We start from the raw sequence: 18,141 nt of genomic DNA, 5'->3' as shown, positions 1-18,141 counted from the left end.
ATTTTGTGTTTCTTCGTTTACATCATTTTGTGTTTCTTCATTTACATTATTTTGTGTTTCTTCGTTTACATCATTTTGTGTTTCTTCGTTTACATTATTTTGTGTTTCTTCGTTTACATTATTTTGTGTTTCATCGTTTACATCATTTTGTACAATGTCATTTAAATTATTATGTGTATTGGCATTTAAATCATTTTGTACAACTTCATTTATATTATTTTGTGTAATATTAACTATAGCATTTTCACAATGTTCCAGTTCTCGAACTGGGGTTTCTAAAGTAGAAACTTTACATCTAATGTTGCCCATATAATTGTATTTATTTTTGTATTTTCTCCAAAACCGTAGTCTCTCCTCTTCATTAATTTTATTAATATAAGCATTCTCAGAGTCTGATGTTGTAGAAGAAGATTGGTTTGAAGGTTGTTCAACATTCGACATTAAAGTAAGTAAATTAGATACCTCTTTTAATACAGTTTTTAATTGATTATTAGTTACAGGAGTTGGATCAATATTCTGATCAGTAGTGGGAATAGGATGAATAGTGTTTAAAAGAGCATCCGATTCAATTAGAATATCTCGTAACTCTGCGACGGACAATTTACTTAAGCCCTAAAACAAAAAAGCAACAAAAAATAAGAACAATATTATAATAAACATTTGAAAAACAGATGCAATTTTAAGGCTAATGACCACTAGTGATTTAATGTAGTCTACATTAGTAGGTAAATAATACATACAGCCAAAAGCCTGATGATGACAGTAATGGAATTGGCAGATTTTCGCACTGTTTCATCTCTAATCCGCTCTGATATGGCTATATTATCAATCTTTTGGTTCGTAGCCTCTAATAACTGGCGTAAAGACCGAATCTCGTTCATCATCTGTGCCTGTGCCGGATCCATATTATAACGCTTAAAAAAACAACTTCGGTGGAATAAAACAAACGATTGACGAACGATCTGAATAAATATTTGTTTTCTGGTTGTCGCGTCGCTTATTGAAAATTGCGATCCACCGAGTCGAGACCACAATACGGAAAACGAGGAAAATAAAATAACTTAATTTTCTGTACAAGAACCACAAATGAAAATCACGAAGTATAATATAATAACACTAATAACAAATAATATAAACGAGAAAACTGCGCCAAACGCTGCAGCAAACACCAATAACTAATAAGTAACAACCAACAATAGGTTTCACTAATGACAATCATGGACGGAGGCAAACAATGATAAAACCGTTTAAGCCAAGCAAAATAACAGTGCAGCCATGATCGAGGCGTTGTGATCGTAAATGAATGTCCGATCTTTCAAATTTAAAAAATAAAATAACGGACTAACTAATGTCACTTAAAAATTTTTAAAAATATTAAAATAAAATAATTACGGTTGCGTCAAATATACACACAAAATGATTATTATCCGTACACCATTACGATTTACGGGTTTGCGTACACAAATTTTTTTTAACTTTTAAATTTAACTATTTTTTTTCTGTAATACTTCATGACGTATAGAATAGATAGGTTTCTTGTTGTACCTATTAAATAAAAACTACTTAAATTAACTGTTAGAATTTCGAATTAAATGCATCAATATTTTCAAAAAAATCATCTCCAGACTCCAATATGCAATAAAAAAGGACATTGACCTTTGAAATAAAAACAAATTATACATCATCACAGGAGTATAGAACACTTTTAAATGTCATAAAAAAAGTATTTGATAATATGGTCTTTAAGTATAGGTATTTAAAAATTTGAATACATTTATTATTTAAGAAAAATTAGGATTCACAACATGCTTGATGAAAATCTCTTTATATTATAGACATACAATATGTTATAAGCCATCAAAAATTTTTGTAGGTATTGAATCTTTAACATAATTAAATTATCACGAGTATTTTTATTATCAACTATTACGATCTTGAAAAAAAAAGAGTAGGTATATTATTCTATGGTTTTAACTAAGGCAATAACAAATATAATTATTTCACTTTCTTTGTCTTTTACTTTTTATAGCACCTATTTGCTTAGAATCGTAATTTAATTTGCTTGATCTCTCTATAGAAAAATCTAAAATAATAACGCTACTTACTATATTATAAGGTACTATTAACCTGTAGTCTATAAGTATTATACTTATTTAGCTCCCTACATATTTTTTTCCAGTACAATTGGGTTATTTTTTGATACATGATAATACTCATAAAATTATCTAAGATGGAAATTGTTTTAAAATAAAATTAAAAATACCTAAGTAGAATGCAGTTTACAAATGAATCAATCGGTGTTTTTCGGTTACCTATACATGTCATAATATGGGCTAGTCATTACCTTACCCCTCCCCTCCTCCTCATTATTGAAAATTGAAATTTCACATGCACTTTAATAATTCGTTCGATAAAATTTAAAGTTCTTGAAGTCTAATGTGCATTATAGACTATAGCAGGGGTCGGCAATTAAATTCTATGGAGGTCCAGAAAATCAAAAAAAAAATTTCGAGGGTCAGTAAAAACTAAAAACTCAGATATTAGTTAATAATTGTTGTGTTATCGCAGCTATTATTGTAAATAGCAATAAACGATAAAAATCATCGTAATCTCTAAATACATCATAAAATAGATCAAATATATAATATTATGTGTGGAAAACCGGCATTATTAAAAAAAAAATAAAAATATTTTTGTGGTCCAATTATTTTTCCTTCACAGGCCGGATTTGGCCTGCGGGCCGCCTATTGCCGACCACTGGACTAAAGTGTTACTAATCTATAAGGAATCCGAGACTTTCAACTTTTCAAGTCTTTTTTTCAATCTGTTAATCCAATAATTAATAAACATCGAAGTATTGTATTGTCATTGTTACATTTATAGATTTATTTTTAGCGCCTACAAAAATCAACACTCATAGGCTCAAAGTTTAAAATGCAATGCAATTATTGAAACATTTGAATTTCAAAGTTTCTAATGGTTTTTACTTTTTAATAATAATATACTATGTTGTTTGCGGTCCGTATTGATTTTTGAAGAATTTTACTTTATAGTAAAATAGGTTGGCAATGCTGCCACGAGATAACAGATAACATCATGGTTACTTCACAAAATTGATTAGAATTTGGAATTGGTCGTGTTACTGTGTTTGCCCTGATTTGCCCGTACTAGTCAGTTTTGAATAAATAAATCGGTTTGCGATATCGAGTTGAACGAAAATAATTAATAATCAACGATCCAAAGAGATTATACTGAGGTACAAGTATAACTATCGCCGATCGACTTAATCTCTTGTCCTCTCTCGTCGTCCATTGCTCAACGGTCCAACTCATTTCGAACGAACTTTGCACAAGATGTTTGGAAGACCAGCCCAGGCTGTCCAGCCGAAACCTCGCACGGCCATGGAAAAGATCAAGTTAATGTACCAGGACGAAAACATTTGGTAAATATCTTGCAAATTACCTAATTTATTAACTCTGAAATATTAATATTGTTATTGCCATCGACCGTGTTTTAGGAACGTTGTGAAGAGCGTAGCATTTTTTGCCATTGCTGTCAAGTTCACCAGAGAATTCCACGGCGTTGAGCTCATACACTAACGTCTGATACAGTACGAAAAACTTCTCTACCGTATATAGTTGTACTTCCCCCTATAGAATGTATATACCAGCTAATTAATTACATTTAAATGTATAAGGAAATATCTTTGTTGTATGTAATCATGAATATTGAAAATTATAATATATTGCACAAGGTCTTTTAACTTTGTGTAACTACACAAATTGTTATGTGTAAAAGATATCTATAAACCTTATATGTTTTGTTGAAATTATTTAATCATAAAACCATAGTTCATTCTGTTTGACTGCTTTATTGTCTAAGTTCTATAATACAAAACTGAAGAATTATAATAGACAACAATAATCAATTTACTTAAAACTATCAAAATTGATATATTTAATTAATTAACAATTATAATATATAAAACAATAGTGGTAATGGATCTAAATCCAATGATTTTTTTGCCTAAAATATATTTGACTAAAAACGGTTATTTTTTTACAAGAAATTATGTTTTGTTTCAATTTAAAATATCAACAATGAATTAAAAATAAATAGATAATACAATTTAATATGGACATCAACATGTTATTTAGACGCAGCAGCTAATTGCTTCATTCTGTTTAATGCACTACCAGACTTAAACCATTCTATTTGTTGTTCATTGAATGTGTGATTAAGTAATATCTCATCAGAACTTCCGTCAGCATGACGCAATATGCATTTCAAAGGCTGAAAAAATAAAAACTAATATAAGCTGAATAATTCAATAACAATTTGATTTATAAAATATATGGTGTGTACTGGACAACTGAATGAATTTTAAATAAATCTACTTTAGTTATACCTTGCCAGGGGCAAATTGGTTAAGTCCGACCAAAGACACTTTATCAGTTGGTTGAACTTTATCATAGTCCTTAGAGTTGGCGAATGTCAATGCTAATACTCCTTGTTTTTTCAAATTGGTTTCATGAATACGAGCAAAAGATTTGACAATGATTGCACGTCCTCCCAAATGACGTGGTTCTAAAGCGGCATGTTCTCTGCTACTTCCTTCACCATAGTTTTCATCACCAAACACTACCCACGATATACCTTTAGCTTTGTATGCTCTGGCTGTATCTGGTACTGCACCCCATTCTCCAGTATATTGGTTTTTTACCTTATTCATTTCATTATTATCAGAATTGGTTGCACTAGAATAATAAATAAAATAATTTTATCATACGTTTTAAAGAAAACAAAATCATAATAATTTACGTTAAGAACATGTTATTAGATATATTGTCCAAATGACCTCGGTATTTCAACCATGGGCCAGCCGCAGAAATGTGATCAGTTGTACATTTTCCTTTCACCTATTGAAAATGTATATATATTAGAAAATCTTAATTAAAAACTAAAATAAAAACATATATTATATTTTATTTAAACTTACTTTAATAAGTATAGTAAGATCTTCTAAATCTTTTCCGTCCCAAACTTTAAATGGTTCTAATAATTGGAGACGATTGGATTTTGGGTCTACTACCACACTCACAGCTGATCCATCAGCAGGTGGAGCTTGGTAAGTATCTTGACCTGGATCAAATCCTCTTGCGGGTAATTCATCACCAAATGGATTACTCAATTTAAATTCTTTACCTATAATAATAAATAAAATTATGAAACATTAATATTAACATTATTTTATAAATGGAAATTACTTCCAAATATGTGTAATTCTGAATAACATTATTCAGTAATTTAAACACTAAACTTGTATACTGTTCTTGATCACATTTCATTAAAGGTAAACACAATTGTTATTTCTCCCTAAATTAATGAAATGAATGAAAAATAGTATACAATGTTCTCAAATCCCAGATTTTGAGTACGTATTTTAAGTAACTGAAGTTTGTAATCATGATGACAATTAATATATATTTAACTAACCATCAGCTCCTTTAATTGAATCTTTTGTGGGATCAAAGTCCAAACGAGCTTCAATGGCTAAAGCAGTAACTAACTCTGGAGAGGTGACAAAGGCATGAGTTGCTGCATTGGCATCATTACGTCCAGTAAAGTTTCTGTTGTATGAACTGACAATGGTATTCTTTTCACCCTTTTTAACATCTTTACGATCCCATTGACCAATACATGGACCACATGCATTAGCTAATACAGTACCACCAAATTCTCTTAATATTTGCGCCTAAATGTTAGTCATTAAAATATTAATTGATAAATACTGATAAAATATTATATTCTTATATACAATTCCATCTCTTTCAATTGTTGCCCTAATTTGTTCAGATCCAGGAGTAACATTAAATGGAATTTTTGATTTACGTCCATGAGCTAAAGCTTCTTTTGCAATAGTTGCACACCTCGACATGTCTTCATAACTTGAGTTGGTGCAGCTTCCAATAAGACCTGAAAATAAAAAAATATATCACTACAATGAATATCTAAGAAATAATGTAGTTGTTAACTAGCCATTGCTAAGTACACACATTTAATATTTGTTGTATTGTCTTTTATTGTTATTTCTAATATTTATAATAGTTACATATTATGTAAACTGTGAGATTAACTTAAAGTGTGGACAAACTGTGTCTATTACCTTTTTTTTTTTATTTAATAACATTTTATTCCACATTCAATGTGTTCAATTAAATCAAGAAGATCTCAACTATTTAATTAGCATAAAAAAAATCTAAGGTTTCTAAATCAGATACTAATTCAAATAATACTTATTAAATATTAAGTTCATCATAAAATAATTAGATGTCTTAAAACTTAGTCTAAACTGATTAAGTTTATTAATCAACAAAATATAAAATTAGATTCTTTTAAATATAAAAACACAAATTCACTGAAGTTTTTTCTTAAATATCCATTATCAAAGATAACAATATTATTATCCGTAACAACTTAAATAGTTTATCAGTACGAATAGAGGCTTTAGAAAAAAACTGATTATGATTTTTCTACCCACAGATAAATTCTATCATTGATATGATATGAATCCATACTTGATGATAAATGTGGAATAATTTAAAAATAATATAAATTTTGACGGTAAAGCCAATATGAGATATGAAATATAGATTATTTTATAAATTTCTAAAAATATAAAATAATGTAATAAATATTTAAAACTAATTTTAAATCTTAAATTTAATTAATTATTTTTTTTGTTTTTTTTTTTTTTCATAAACAAAACACTATCGTCTGATAATTTAGTATAAAATGCATGTGTAATATGTAGTATAACCTACAAAATATATAAAATGGTCGAAAAAATTTCAGGGAGGAGGTGCAACCCCCTAACCCCCTGTGGATATGACATTGCTATTCATCCGCCTGAACAAAATTAGAAATGAGTCTGACATATTTATTTTGTTACATTGTTTAGCATTTGGTATTTAAAGTCGACTTTTTAGTTTGAAATATAAATGAACTGGATTAGTCAAATAATATGCTGACATTAAAATAGTTATGTTATGCATAATCCATGGATATTAGTTATTTAAATATTAAATAAAATATCTTAAATCATCATTATAAAAACGAGCATTTGTGAATTTCTATTTTAACTCCAACATATAAATGTACTAATACATATATATTATAAAATTAATTATAATTTATATTTTATCAAAAATATTATCATTAAATCAACTAAAAAGGAAATATTATAAATTATACAAGTGTCATTAAATAAATAAAATAGGAAACATTGCTATTCTAAGTTCCCAAGATATTTTAAGTCTATCACATCCAATTTTAAATCTTTTAAGTAAAATTAAGAGTATTTTTTTTTTTTTTTTTTAATAATTGTTACAAAATAAATAAATAAGCTATCATTATTGTAAGTAACTAACCAACTTTGATTTCCACGGGCCAATCGTTTTTCTTGGCATTGTTTCCTAGTTTTGAAATAGGATGGGCAAGATCAGGTGTGAAGGGTCCATTGACATGAGGTTCCAGTGTTGATAAATCAATTTCAATTAACTACATTAGTAGTAATAATGAAACAAAATATTAATATAATATTGTAGCAATTCAAGGAAAAATATTACCTGGTCATAATGACTGCCATTATCAGGAGTCAATAATGACTTACTGTACTTGGCTGCTTCTTCAGCAATATCAGCACGAGATGTAGCTTTTAAATAATCTGCCATTCGGTGATTAAAAGGGAACAATGAAGTAGTAGCTCCAATTTCAGCACCCATATTACAGATGGTACCCATACCTTATAAAAATGATTAAATTATATTAAAATTAAACTTTTTTTCTTCAGTTTGAAACCGATAACACCACAGAAATGGTTTCATAATACATCCGTGATGCCACCATTAATTGAAAAAAAATCAATGCTACATTGATATTATTATAAAACAATTGGCATCTATCAAAAATAATACACTACACTTAATTAAGCAATAATATTTACCTGTGCATGATATATTATCTACTCCAGGTCCATGATATTCAATTATAGCACCAGTACCTCCTTTAACAGTCAAAATATCTGCAACTTTAAGGATTACATCTTTTGGTGTAGTCCAACCAGACATCTTTCCTGTTAGATGAACACCAATTACCTATTTAAAATTTATATTAATAATTTTAAAAAACACTTTAAATTATTTATTAATTATTATTAATGGTTACTTTAGGACATTTCAGTTCCCATGGAATATCAGCCATCACGTCAACAGCGTCCGCACCACCAACTCCAATACACAAACCACCAAGTCCACCACCATTAGGTGTATGGGAGTCAGTACCTATCATCAATAACCCAGGAAAAGCATAGTTTTCCAGAATAATCTAAACAAAATATTAGAATTTCATTTTTTAATCATAAAAATTAATACAAACCTTATAACTAAAGACCAGATTCACGTGCAATTGCATCTTTTAATGGCGTATCATAAATTCTATAATAACAAGCTACAAATCCAAATTAAGAAATATAGATTAATTTAAAGAAAGTTTATGTTGTACAAAATTGCACATTTTGGGTTTTTTTTTTATAAAAATTCACTAAATAGTACTAAGTACAAATATTTTTACTTTATAATCTATATATACACATACAGTACTATAGTCTATCTGCAGCAGGCGTAGTCAACTAGTGTTTTATACAATAATTTTATAGTTGATATTTATTACTTGATGTGATTTAATTTAAAATGTTGAAAATTGGACATCATTTTATGAATAAATCTTGGAAATGTAAATGATTAAAAATTTTAATAAAATATTTTAAAGTCAGTTATACACGCATATTTATTGTTAGTTAATTATTAATTAATTTAAATTAAATTAAATTAAATCATTTTTTAAATTTTATATTTTAATATAATAGGTACTTAATAGTTAATGTCTACTAATAAATAATAATATTAAAAATAAAATTTGAAGCACCTATAATAAAAATGTTGTTTTTATACAATTTTACACATTTAAATATTTTAATTGCATGTTTTTTAGGTGTAAGTTGCACAAAAATCCTGCCTTTACTTACAACTAAAGACTAGGTTTTGCAAAAAATGCATGTTGCTATTTTCAACATCATATACACGCAGTCAACAAGTGTCTACAAATCATTAATTGATTAAGTATCAAAATTTTATACTGCATATTTTTGAATATTTTAACAAAAAACCATATACACCTAATGATCCAAAAAGATGTTGAGCAAAAACACAGATTATAGGTACATTTATATTATAATATTAAATATTTTACATCTTTAAGAATAACTTTTGATAGTTTATTGTTTTTCCAATTAACATACTTTAACGGAACTTTTTTCTTATTTATATCATCAATGTATCTACTATTTAATATTAATAAAATATTTTTTAGTGTATTACCTAATGATTAAAAATTAAATAACAAATTACACTTTTGTATTGTATATTTGCTATATAATATATCCTATACTGTATATGAAAATTTAAATAGAAATACTAAATAATTATCACTGTAAAAATTGAAATTTTATTTTGCATGTAATGCATTTTTTTCTTCATATTTTTACTTTTTTTGGTGCATGTTTGCATGCATATTTAACAATTTAAAATGCATATAAATCTGGTCTTTACTGATAACTAATATTTAATATTTTGTTATTATTACTTGATGAATAATTCCAGATCCAGGATGCCAAAATCCAACTCCATATTTTGCTCCAGCGGTTTTCAAAAAGTTGTAAACTTCTTCATTCATCTCTTTTGCCCTTTTCAAGTCCTCAACTCCACCTACCTATTATTAAACAATTTTAATAAGTTAATATAAAATTATAATAGTTAAATCGAATTTACTTGAGCTTCAATTAAATGATCACAATGAATCGTGGAAGGAACAGCAACTTTTGGCAAACCTGATGAAATGAATTGCAACATAGCCATTTGTGCAGTAGCATCTTGCATTGCCACACGATCAGGCCTCAACTTTAAGTAAGAGACACCACGCTCAATGTCTTGATTAACAGGATCATCCAAGTGAGAATAAAGCACTTTTTCTGCCAAAGACAATGGTTTTCCTAATCTATAATATATTAATTATTAAAGTTAAAATTCAAAATTAATAAGACATTTTAAAACACCATATAATAATTATGAACATTATTTTAATTTATTTATTTTTGACCACAAAAAATGCTCATGATTATTAATGAAATTAATTTTTGATGAATATGAGTATAATTTACTCATAAAAACAGTTAAACATTTTTAAGATTGATTTTAATTTTAAAACAAGATTTAATTGAAATACATTTAACATATTCAAAAATATGCTAAGACTTATGTATTTAATAGGTTACAATAGGTTTGGTTATGTAACAATAGGTTATTGCTTTATTACCTACTTAAATTATTAAATTTGTTTAAAACAATACATGTCATATTTTAAATATCAATTACTAAATATTTGAAATTTGTTGGTTATACAAAATATTAAATACAATTTTAATTAATGAACATAAAATAATTGTTATTCAAACTAAACCTCAGGAAGTATAATTCAACACTAAAAAAAAAAAGCTATCAAAAAATGTATCTATGTCAGATATTAATACAAATACCAACAATGGTATTGATATTTTTATTTTTTAGGAATAATATTTTAACACAGATTAATTTTCTAACTTGAAACTGATAAAACTTTTGAGAAATAAACAAAATAAATTTGTATATTTACATTTCAAATTATACTATTGATTTTTTTTTATAAGTACAATAAGAACTATTATTTTAGTTATTCTTATGTTATGGATGGCCAAAATAAAGTTATTAAAAAACATAATTTAATACATCTATAAGTCTTGGAAATATAAAAAAAAATTATATACATAAGTATATCTAATGACTAGTAATTAGCAAAATTTATTAAAATAGACAATATTTTTTATGTATTTCTTTCACCTATTTATCTATTATTTTATTTTACTATTTGTTGTTACTTTCAAGAGGCAATACCAACATTTTTTAGGCACACAAATGAGATAATAAGTAATCTTGAATCAATAATTTGTATAATTGACTTTAACTTATTTAAAATACTAGTTAGTATCTAAATAGTCTTAGATAAGATAAAGTGTATAACTAATACATGATTTGTTTATAAAAAGCTTTAGAACTATAAGTATGTTGTATTTAGTAGTTGTTGTTAAAAATGAATTGTTTCATTAAAATTATAGTTATATTACCTAAAAACATGTAACGTTTATTATGTATTACTCTTTCATTAAAAGAATTCACATATTAAATAAAATTTATATTATGATTGAATTGGTTATATATTTAGAAATTATGGTCTATCTATTTTAATGCTTAATAAAATTATTAATTAAGGTAAACATTTAAATCAATAGGTAAGCACAAATTAAAGTAATGATTAAAGTAAAAAGTTTGAAATTACAACCTAGTATATACTAAAGATAGGTCACACTAAAAATAGTTGGCAATAGATCAACTTCATCATAAAAATAGATTAACTAAAATCATCAGACCTGGTTAAGCCATTATTTCTTTTTTTTTAATATGACCGCTAAATAAAATTTTATTCTTCTCGATGAAAAAAAACAAACTATTAAAATAGATTTTTACAAATTAAATATCAAGAAATGAATTACTAATAATAAGTATATGATCTGAAAACAATTAAAAATGATTATACTTTATTAGATAGGTAAAGATAATATAGTGAAATAGGTGAAAAAATAAAGAACCCGGAAATATTTTGGATAAAGAAATTAGTTGAATTAATAAAATATATAATAATATTAATATCCAAGGTCTATAGATATAAACATGATGTACAAAGTTCATGTTTTATTAGGCCATACAATATACTTCTTTTTCATTCATACTAATTAATCTCTGTTAATCATAAAAATATCAATAAATAATTGCTATTTTTAATAAAATAAAAATTAGTCAAGAAATAAGAAATGTCACAAGAATAAAGATTTTACACTCATATATTATGTAAATAAGTACTCAATTAAATTTATTTTTAATATGGACACGTGCTAAATTATTATCTACCTTTAGTTACCTATAATTACCTAGATATTATAATAACCATTATTATCTGATGAGTTAGTCAAGGCTATACCAATGAATTGCGATTGATTACAACAACAATGGAACAATGGAAATAGTAGATTAATATTGAAACAATTTAAATATACGATATAAAATAGGTAATACATCAGGGAAAGATAAATGCTATCTCTAGTACACATATAAGTATTACGCACCGATCAGCAACAATTTTGATACGCTTTTCTAGAGTTTCGTATGGCAAGGGTTTGGTGTCCAACTTGCTCATAGCTACTTTACTTGCGCCAAATACAGCCGGAGATGAGTGAAAGCATCTTTGCTGAATCTCACCAGATATCAGTTTGGTCCACGAAACCTATTAACATGTTAAGAATAGTAATAAATGGACAATTTAACTGGAATTGTCAGCCAGATCAGAGGAGGAATACCCGAAACTATGATGTCCTCTGGCTACTAAGTGAAATACATACCTGGGACTTAAATGTTCTGCAGTACGCCATAGTGTATAATTCGTCGACTGTTTGCTAACTGAACTGATGATGAATGGAAAACTACCAGTTTCAAAAGCACATCAGAGTGGGGACGATCAAAAGCGAAAACAACAATATAATAAATAATAATTAATTAATTACAATAACTGATAAGTAGATAACATTATAATAAATAATAATACAAATAAAATTAAATTAATAATTTTAATATGTACCAGATTAGTCTTTGAGCCAAAGGTACGATCGAACGCGATCACCGAGTAATGATTAATGAGCAAAATAATACAATTAGTCAATAATAATACCTGCTAATTGTCCGGTGTAGTCAGAACGGTTTTTGAAAAATTTGGAAGATAGAGTTTCGCGGGCGGACGGATACTACGTCGCTACCCGATGACGAAAGCAAAGTTGTCGCTTGTCGAGAAACACTAAACTTGAGTGGCGAAAAACTGAAAAGTTCGATGACGGCTTAACAGTTGTTAACAGTGGTCAGCTATTACCATTTACCACAACTGACTCGCCCATCACAGTAATACCAATTTTTACCACCATGACAAAATAAATCTTCATGATTATCACATTATTCTAGATTTTTTTCCAAGACAAATTGATAAAAAGCCCAGTGTCCTCCAAATTACTATTCTTATTTCTTGTGCTATAAAAATTATTCCAATTTCCAATGAGGTTTCTTCTTCCGAAATAATCTAGTATAAAAAATATAAGAATATAATAAATATACCATAAAAATATATATGGGTTATGAATAGATTACAACTATATAATACATTATAGAATAATTAGATTATATATATTAAATCTGTAAGAAAAAAAACAATGAAAGTATCATGAGATACTTAACAAATTAAAAAATCTATCTTAAAAATCGGAGCAGATTGAAAACTTAAAAATACTACTTCGAAAATAATTTTCATTTTGTCCGAATTTATTTATTTAAATTCAATTACTATTTTATAATAATTAGTGTACGATTCAAAAATTTAAAATAATTTCGCTTTTTTCGAGAAAACTATGAAATATTGGGCGACTGACATTAAAAATTTAAATTTTTCTTGTAATCAGTGGCATGGAAAATTACGTCTACCTAGTGCATTTCCTTAGCCCTGGAAATGTATCTTGAGTTTAAAAATTAAAGTTTGTGTGAATAAATGTTTCATTAATTATCATAGTATTATTTTTGTTTAATGTAAATAGTTTGTGATTTATAATATTTTAAAATAAAAATTCAAAATTGGCTTACAGTTTTAAATATTATTTTTTAAAGAAGTAATGGGTGGATCATTGTTTGAATATTTTGATCAGGACTTGAAATAGGCTTGTCAAACCACTGGTCGTAATAAGCTAGACAAATAATATATTTTGGATCCACCAAAAACCGTAGTATTAAGAGGACGCCTACATGCGTTATTTCCGTCTTACATACCTACATACAACAGCAAATTTTCATTCGGCAGAATCCATTTTATGTCGTTAACTTTAATATTAGAGTATCAAACTTAAAGGCAAAAATTTTATCTAGGTCATCACATAGACTTTTATTAATGTTATAATTTTAAAATGAGTTATGAGCATTTTTAAGTTTTAATATTTTACATAGCTATACCTAAGTTTAAAATTAAAATATTAATAAAAGCCTATATGATGATTGATGGCCTAGATAAAATTCTAACCTTTAAGTTTGATAATAGGTAAATTTACTAACATTAAAGATAACAACATAAAATAAATTCTGCTGAATGAAAATTTGTTATGTTGTATGTATGTAAGACAGAGGTAACATATGTGGGTGCAGCGGCCTCTTAAGGATTTTTGAATCATCTTTCTAGGTCTAAGGGTTTTCAAAAACCAAGAACTTTCAATATCAATATTAAAAAAATAAATAAAAACAAATTCCATTTTATTTTTAATTGTTAGGTACACTGCGTATTTAACGCAAACTGTATACCAGAATAGATTTAGATATAGCCATATTCGATTATACCTACTATTATGATTATAATTTAATTTGTAAAAAATACAAGTACTCGGGCAAGTCAATAGTCAAAACTATATAGGACCAATATCGTTATAAAACAAAGTGGACTTGTTGAGTGTTTTTTTTTTTTTTTTTTTTTGAGAAGCAGCGCGTTATACGTTATCACTTATCATATTTATAGGGCAAAAACCTGAATAGTAAATTATTATTACATGCAATGTATGCTTAAAAGTGGTAGGAATACTATTTACAAAAGATTAAGAAACCGTTAAAATTATAAACGAGTGTAACATATAAACATTCATTCGAATGTTAACCAATATAAAAAATAATTAATAAAAATGTTGGACGAAAAGTTTTTTTAATCGGAGTATCAATGGGCGCAGTACACTTTTCGGGGAATGATACATAAATACAGTGGTCACCGCTTATTATAATCACGGTTAATGTTATCAATCGTTTATTGTTATCGAAAAGTGTAAGTACGGGCCGGATATATACTTATATGTGTAAATTAGGTCGGTTTTTATAATCAATACGTCGCATAATATTATCAGTTTGAGTTCATAAAATTATAATTTTATAACATACAATCAAATTTTTCGTCGAATGTCTCATAATAAAGATAAAAATATTGTAATAAAGATATAAATGTCTATACAGTATACACATTGATATCTACCTTTCGTTCGTACAGCATTAAGACAGTACAAATACGAACATTTTATCAATGAAATTTTAACGGTAAAAAAAAACAGACATCGATAAAAAAATATTGTTCAAATTAGTGATGTACATGCATATTTATTTATTTACATTTAATTTTTTTTTTTTATTTAATTTTAAATTTCCAATTTATACCTACATATGTACTTTTTTTATAAATAAATAATAATAAATAAAAAAATTATATTTTTATTAACTATGTATTTAACGTAGATTTTATTATTTTTTATAACTTTTTTAACTTTCGTTTAATGTTATCAATCGGATTATGTTATCAGTTATGTACCGTACCAAAGTGATTACATTAAACGTCGACCACTGTATACATATATAAATTAGCAACTTCACTGACATTTTCTAAACTTTAAATAGATAGTATAATTAATAAAAACATATTCATTATATTATATTCGATATTAATACACAAAATGTTAATAATTAATAATCTGAATCAAATGTTGCTGCAACGTAATTTTACTCGACAAAAAACTATAAAAAAAAAATAGGGCCGCAGAGGAATAGTTAATAATTAAATATTTCATAAGGATCACATTGTCTATGATCATTGATCATGTAATGGTAAAATGGTTAATGAAAATTGAAAATGCGAGGTGCTGGCAATTCCAAAATAATCCCTCTCGGTCTCAGCTCTCGTAAGTCCTGATAGACATATTGAATTTAAAATAAAATATACCTAGCCATCAGTGTCGGCTGTTAAAATAATACTTATAACTAATAATATTATATTGTTAAGAATAAAATATTAATTTTTTTATTTCCGTAAAAACTTGTTTACACAAAAATTAATTACTAATACATAATACAAAAATAACATTTGATCAATTAAAAAATACACGTGTCACATTCTATATACATTTATAATATCAATAATATTCATTACTCATTATCAATTGTTTTAAAAATTATCATCACTGCAGTCACTTGATGAATCGCTTGTTTCGGCATTAAATATACAAGAATGTTCATCATCCATGAAGTCGTCAATTATGTTATCGATTTCCCAGAATTTAGCTTCTTCATTAATTGTATAATCTTCGGCATTTCGCCAATCTTCGACTGTGACTGATTTAATACCTTCCAACAAATACTGTTTCAGGTCGTCTAATTTGAAAGTGATATTTTTATTTTTTACATACTCTTTAACTATGGACCATATAAGTTCAATTGGGTTTAACTCATGATGATACTGTGGTATCCGTAAAACGATTTTGTTCTCTGCCTTGGCTAATTCGTCAACAGCATATTTATCGTAAGCAGCTTTATGTTTTTGAACTAGATTCAATAGTTCTGCTTTAACATGCGAATTATCAACTTGAATATTTTTCTCTTGGAGCCATTTCATAATATTTTCCTTTTTCCACGATGACACTGGAATTTGTTCGGTCTTCATGTTATGATAAGGAGCGTTATCCATTATTATGATTGCATTATCGCTCAATAAAGGCAAAATAGTTTTAAACCATTCTAAAAATTTATCACCATTCATTTCTTTTTGGTAATCACTCCTATTGCTCTTAAATTCGAAACATTGTAGACCACCTTTTACAAATCCTTCTCGTGAACCAATGTGTACAATAATGATATAATCTTTGCTTTTCCTAGTTGAGTTGCTTGCACCTGTTGTTAATTTCGTTTTGAATGAATTACCATTTAATTTTATGGTATTGTCTATCCATAACTTTTGTGAATACTCATTACACCATGTTTCACCTAAATAATATAAAGGTCGTCCTTCTTCTCGTAATTTTTTTATACTTCGTAAATAATTTCGACGCCATATAACTAAATCTTCTCCCTCAGATAAAGCACTACTTCGTTTTCTTTTCGTATATACATAATTTAAATCTTTAAGAAGATTATACATAGTTGTCCGTTTTAATGTAGCTAAACTATTGTCTTCAGAGACAGAATTTACGATTTTATCCAACGTTGGTGGATTACGATTAAACCAAAATGAATGCACTTTTTGTCGAATGGCATTTTTATAAAAATCATCAACCACATCGAAAATTTTCGGCCTGGATCTCTTCATGGTTGGAGAAGAAATGGGTTTATTTGAATTATATGCGGAAATAATTCTTTCAATACTATTTTTTCCTATTCCAGTTTCATTCATTAATTCTTTTATTAACTGCTTATATAATATATGAGGTTCATTTGCTTTTTTTTTTTTATAAATATTAATAACTAGTCTTTTTCTTTTACTTCGAATTACCTATATAAAATAAGAGAATATTGTTTTACAAACGAACAATAATGTTATAAAAAAGTATAACAATATTATGTACAGTTAAGTTTATAAATTGGTAAATGCTTAATAGTAAATAATAAAAAGAGGAATAATTCTTACCTCGCCTCTTTTATTTTTTTTGACAGGTATAACTTGCAATTCTTTATCACACATTTTAAAAAATATTTTAAAAAAATGTTCATAAAAATACAACGAAAATAAAATACAGATCTAAAATGTTTACACAATAAATTGTCATAAAAAAAAAAAAACTGTAGAAACTATCGAGAAAAACTAACGGTCGAATTCAAAAAAAGATCAGTAATGTGTAAATAAATTTAATAAAATAATGTTGAATGACAAAATGTTGTTGTCTGTCAAGTATAGACAAAATTTATAAACCATAATATTTACTATCAATATCACAATCACTATCTCTGCTCACCAGGTGAAACAGTTCGTTTCGTTTTGTACTGCTTGGGTCGTTACCAAGAAACACATTACAGTGTGACCACGCACAGGGATATTCCAAGTTCTTTTTACACA

General features: G+C 26.9%; 3 protein-coding genes across 4 annotated transcripts in view; all 3 read right to left on the bottom strand.

Moving 5' to 3' along the window:
* LOC112600695 (myb-like protein D) overlaps positions 1–1,207 on the bottom strand; it is a 3,622-nt gene extending 2,415 nt beyond the window's left edge. The window contains exons 1-2 of the mRNA XM_025347994.1: positions 741–1,207; positions 22–612 (exon numbers count right to left, since the gene is read on the bottom strand). Coding sequence (XP_025203779.1) covers positions 22–612; positions 741–905 — 756 coding nt within the window. The 5' untranslated portion in view covers positions 906–1,207. The remainder of the gene's footprint in view (positions 1–21; positions 613–740) is intronic.
* A 2,726-nt stretch (positions 1,208–3,933) lies between these two features.
* On the bottom strand, positions 3,934–13,101 carry LOC112600704 (probable aconitate hydratase, mitochondrial). Of its 2 annotated transcripts, none has more exons than XM_025348008.1 (15): positions 12,931–13,101; positions 12,605–12,685; positions 12,332–12,489; positions 9,888–10,113; positions 9,703–9,828; positions 8,227–8,385; positions 8,006–8,156; positions 7,629–7,804; positions 7,431–7,560; positions 5,819–5,976; positions 5,497–5,755; positions 5,000–5,205; positions 4,822–4,919; positions 4,409–4,757; positions 3,934–4,293 (listed from the first exon to the last, which is right to left on the bottom strand). In XM_025348008.1, exons 2-15 carry the CDS (start codon positions 12,632–12,634, stop codon positions 4,150–4,152), a joined length of 2,370 nt encoding a protein of 789 aa, XP_025203793.1. In that variant the 5' UTR covers positions 12,635–12,685; positions 12,931–13,101; the 3' UTR covers positions 3,934–4,149. The 2 variants fall into 2 exon arrangements, with proteins under 2 accessions (XP_025203793.1, XP_025203794.1); XM_025348009.1 differs by having other exon boundaries at positions 12,841–12,933.
* Positions 13,102–16,201: 3,100 nt separating this feature from the next.
* LOC112600705 lies at positions 16,202–17,960 on the bottom strand. Its single transcript, XM_025348010.1, has 2 exons — positions 17,716–17,960; positions 16,202–17,580 (listed from the first exon to the last, which is right to left on the bottom strand). Exons 1-2 carry the CDS (start codon positions 17,767–17,769, stop codon positions 16,261–16,263), a joined length of 1,374 nt encoding a protein of 457 aa, XP_025203795.1. The 5' UTR covers positions 17,770–17,960; the 3' UTR covers positions 16,202–16,260.
* Between the last annotated feature and the right edge of the window lie 181 nt (positions 17,961–18,141).

Source organism: Melanaphis sacchari, unplaced genomic scaffold (assembly GCF_002803265.2).
Source record: "Melanaphis sacchari strain LSU unplaced genomic scaffold, SCAv2.0 Contig66_pilon_pilon, whole genome shotgun sequence".
NCBI classification, from domain to species: domain Eukaryota; kingdom Metazoa; phylum Arthropoda; class Insecta; order Hemiptera; family Aphididae; genus Melanaphis; species Melanaphis sacchari.
Note: the sequence above shows the minus strand (reverse complement) of the source record. Positions and strands in the feature narration are given on the sequence as shown.

What these genes read in the sequence shown, in the direction of transcription:
- LOC112600704 (XM_025348008.1), bottom strand. Translation starts at nt 12,634, where the DNA reads ATGGCGTACTGCAGAACATTTAAGTCCCAG. An exon ending in GCAGAACATTTAAGTCCCAG is followed by an intron (nt 12,490 to 12,604) that starts GTATGTATTTCA and finishes ACATGTTAATAG; the next exon opens with GTTTCGTGGACCAAACTGAT. An exon ending in ATCTTACTATACTTATTAAA is followed by an intron (nt 4,920 to 4,999) that starts GTAAGTTTAAAT and finishes CATTTTCAATAG; the next exon opens with GTGAAAGGAAAATGTACAAC.
- LOC112600705 (XM_025348010.1), bottom strand. Translation starts at nt 17,769, where the DNA reads ATGTGTGATAAAGAATTGCAAGTTATACCTGTCAAAAAAAATAAAAGA. An exon ending in AAAAAAATAAAAGAGGCGAG is followed by an intron (nt 17,581 to 17,715) that starts GTAAGAATTATT and finishes TATTTTATATAG; the next exon opens with GTAATTCGAAGTAAAAGAAA.